Source organism: Monoraphidium neglectum, assembly GCF_000611645.1.
Source record: "Monoraphidium neglectum strain SAG 48.87 unplaced genomic scaffold scaffold04608, whole genome shotgun sequence".
NCBI classification, from domain to species: domain Eukaryota; kingdom Viridiplantae; phylum Chlorophyta; class Chlorophyceae; order Sphaeropleales; family Selenastraceae; genus Monoraphidium; species Monoraphidium neglectum.
In genome coordinates, this window is record NW_014009021.1 from 962 (window position 1) to 4,226 (window position 3,265).

Consider the following 3,265-nt stretch of genomic DNA (forward strand, 5'->3'; position numbering starts at 1 on the left):
CCACGTGGCAGTCAAGCCCCTACTTGAGGATTGTCATACATGAATATTTACACAACGACAACAACCACAACACCACCATCACCTCCACAAAACTTCAGAGTAAACGGTAGGATGTTACTGGTACACAGGTTACTTGTTCAGCATCAGGTGTCTGGCCTGAACCAGGGCATTGTGATGGTGTTCACGCCCCTGCCCCCTCCCTGCACCACCCTCATGTGGGCTCCACACAGGCACCAAGCATTGCCACACGTGTGGGAGACCTCAAAACGTGTCTCGGGGTTGAAGGCAAGTTGNCAGCCTGTTGAAGGCAAGTTGCAGTCACACAACGCTGGTGCTTTACTGTACAATCCCATGAGCCTGGATGGCTCCAGGAGCGGGCGACCGCGGGACGCTGTAACAATCCTAATCCTAATCCTAATNCCAGCCTTGTGTGCCAGTTGGCACCATGGGTTGCCCCAGCCACCAGCCTGTGGGCAAGCTCACACACTGGCTTGTAACGGTTGGGGGGTGGTGGGTGCAAGGAAGGGATTGTTTGCATGCCTAGGGTCACCTTGAGGTAGCCCTCCGGCATCACATGCATGCCAGGGGTTGCCCTCACAAGCTCAGGGTCATAGGGCATGCACAGGGGAGTGGGCACCATGCCCTGCAAGGCAACACCCAATGCTTGGTAGCCGAGGAGCTCATGGGGGTGGTCTTGAAGGCGTTGCTGCAGGGCTGGGTTGTTGAGGGTGCCCAGGTATTGGGCCTTGTTGATGACCAGCACACTGCCAAGCCTGTCAAAGAGCTTCTCTAGCTCCACAGCTGGGCCTGGGTTTGCTGCATCCCTGAAAAATCTGGACCTGCAACTGTTGGGGCCAAAGACTCTAACAATTTGAGACAAACAACTGTTACTACCATCAGCCATGCCAACAAACTTCTGGGGGTTCAACCCACTCCCAGGGGGGGCCTGCCACAACTTGATGCCTCCATCAGCAACACTCAAGGCCTCCCAACGAACCCACATCTCCTCCACCGAGCGCCTTGGGGGGACACTGGGGTGTGTGGGCAGGTGGAGGGGAGGGGGTGGTGCGAGGTGAGGTGAGGGTGGAGGATATTGGTAACTTGGGCATCAGGTAGCCAGGTGTCAAGTAATCCGTTACTAGGTAACAAGTAACAAGTTACTCGCATTCTGCACTGCCTGCCCCTGCCCAGTTGCAGCCTGCCCCGCACACCTCATTCGTCCTCCTCGTCGGTCTGCTCGTCGGTCTTCTCAATGTAGCCGACCACCTCCACGTTGGGAATCTTGAAGACCCGCGGCTGCTTCAGCATGGCGTTCTCCGTGCCCGTGAGCAGCTTGATCACGTTGGGCCCGTAGCGGGCCCCCGTGCAGCAGAGCTCGTGGTACACCTGCGTGACGGGTTCCGCACGGCGTGGGTTTAGGGCAATGTAGGTGGGCACTGGCAGTAGGTGGGCACTGGCCCTTGGCCTGTATCCTTGATGCAGGCAGCTAGCTGGCTGTGCAGGTTTACCACGAACACGTGTTACCCGTAAACCAGTAACCGGTAACGCCTTACCCAGTCTGTCTTAGGCTCACCAGCAGCAGCAGGTTGGCAAAGGGGGTGGTGCCAGTGGGCCACCCGACGCTCTCGGCGTGGCTGCGGCACAGGTTGTACGTCGGCCAAAAGCAGTTGGAGGCCGGCAGCTGCAGCTTGGGGATGCCCTTCTTATCCTTCTCCTTGTCGGGGTCGGCCCTCTTCATCTCCTTGGGGACGAAGCGGACGGCCCGGTCCCGCCCCACGACCGAAACTGCGCGGTTGCGATTGCGAATGTATTCGTATATTTATCGCGCGCAGGGCAAGGCGCCAGGGGCGAGGGAGCGCGGAAGGCAAAGCTAAGTGCTGTGGCAGTAACTCGTAAATCGTAAACTCAAAGCCCGCAGCATATGCACAGCAGCAGCAGCAGCAGCAGCAACGCAACAGCAACAGCAACACCGCCCCGCTCACGTTTCTTGCTCTGGAACTCCTTGGCGAGGTTGGCCAGTGCGGCCGCCCTCTCCAGCGGCCCTGGCAAAGGGGAGGGCGCACGGTGGATGTGCTGTGTAAGTCGTCTGCATTGCCAGCAGTGGGAGGGGGCAAGGGCCTGCACTTGTAGGCCACGAGTTACTGGTAACCCCGTTATCTGCCTACCAGTTACCCTCCCCGGGGTTGGTGGCCCGCTCACCAAGGGCCTCCAGATCGTCGCTGCTCTCCGACCCCGCGGGGTCCTCGCTGCCCAGCGCGTCGTCCTCCTCCTCCTCCTCCTCCTCGCTGCTGATGTCGAAGGTGACCTCGCTGGGAGGCAGGGCGGGCTTCTTCCCCGCGTCCTTGCCCTTGGCCTTGCTGGGCTGCTGCTGCTGCTGCTGCTGCTGCTGCTGCTGCTTCTGCGGCTTCTGCGGCTTCTGCTTCCCCGGTGCAGGCGCTGATGGGCCCGCCTCGTCGTCCTGCTGCTGCTTCTGCGGGCCCTTTGCGCTGTGGCCGCGCTTGCCATGGGCCGTTTTGACGTCCGAGCCCTCCCCTGCGGTTAGTGGGCCGGGGCATGCACGCGAACCCGACCTCACTGGCGCCCACAAAATTCCTGAGGATGCTACGATTAAGGCTCCGGTGCGAAAACAGCGACAGCAGGCAGCCACTGCCAACCCGTGTATCACCCTACCCCGGTTACTAGATACCGAGTAAAAGGTAAACATGAAGCACCTGGCACCCCCTTGTGCAACACCCAACTCCACCTACCCAAAATAAAATATGTCACAACACCCTCTCACCCCTCTTCGGGACCTTGCCCTTAGGCTCGGGGGTGGGGTCGTCCACGGATGGCGCAGGCCGCTCGTGCGCGGCCTTGCCCTTGCCCTTGGCCGCGGGCGCTGATGCCTTGCCTGCAGCCCCAGCCTGGCTCTTGGCCTTGCCAGCCGCTGTTTCATTGAATGTTATGAGTGGGGAGGGATGGAAGGAGGGTAGGGTTTTGGGACATGGGGAGGGTTGGGGACCAAGGAAAGCCAAGCCAATGTCACGCACGCACGCACGCACACACGCAGGCACGCGCGCACGCTCGCACGCACGCTTGCTCGCACGCATGCACGCACGCACAATGTCTCCCTCCCTCTCTCTCTGTCACCCTTGACCAAAAATATTGACCGCACGCACCCCAAACCACGCTCCGCTCACCGAGTTTGGCCAGCGTCTCCGCCAGCAGCCGCTCGTCGTCATTGGTCACCGTCGTCTCATCGTCATCCGCCCGTAGGCCCCCGTCC

The 3,265-nt window shown here is 60.5% G+C and overlaps 1 protein-coding gene across 1 annotated transcript; it reads right to left on the reverse strand.

Annotated features, from left to right (window-relative positions):
• Nucleotides 1–1,212: 1,212 nt before the first annotated feature.
• MNEG_14593 (hypothetical protein) lies at nt 1,213–3,089 on the reverse strand (the record flags this gene model as incomplete). The annotated part of the gene is made up of 6 exons (XM_014036935.1): nt 1,213–1,386; nt 1,574–1,785; nt 1,983–2,042; nt 2,200–2,532; nt 2,780–2,926; nt 3,074–3,089. 6 exons carry the CDS (start codon nt 3,087–3,089, stop codon nt 1,213–1,215), a joined length of 942 nt encoding a protein of 313 aa, XP_013892389.1.
• Nucleotides 3,090–3,265: the final 176 nt, after the last annotated feature.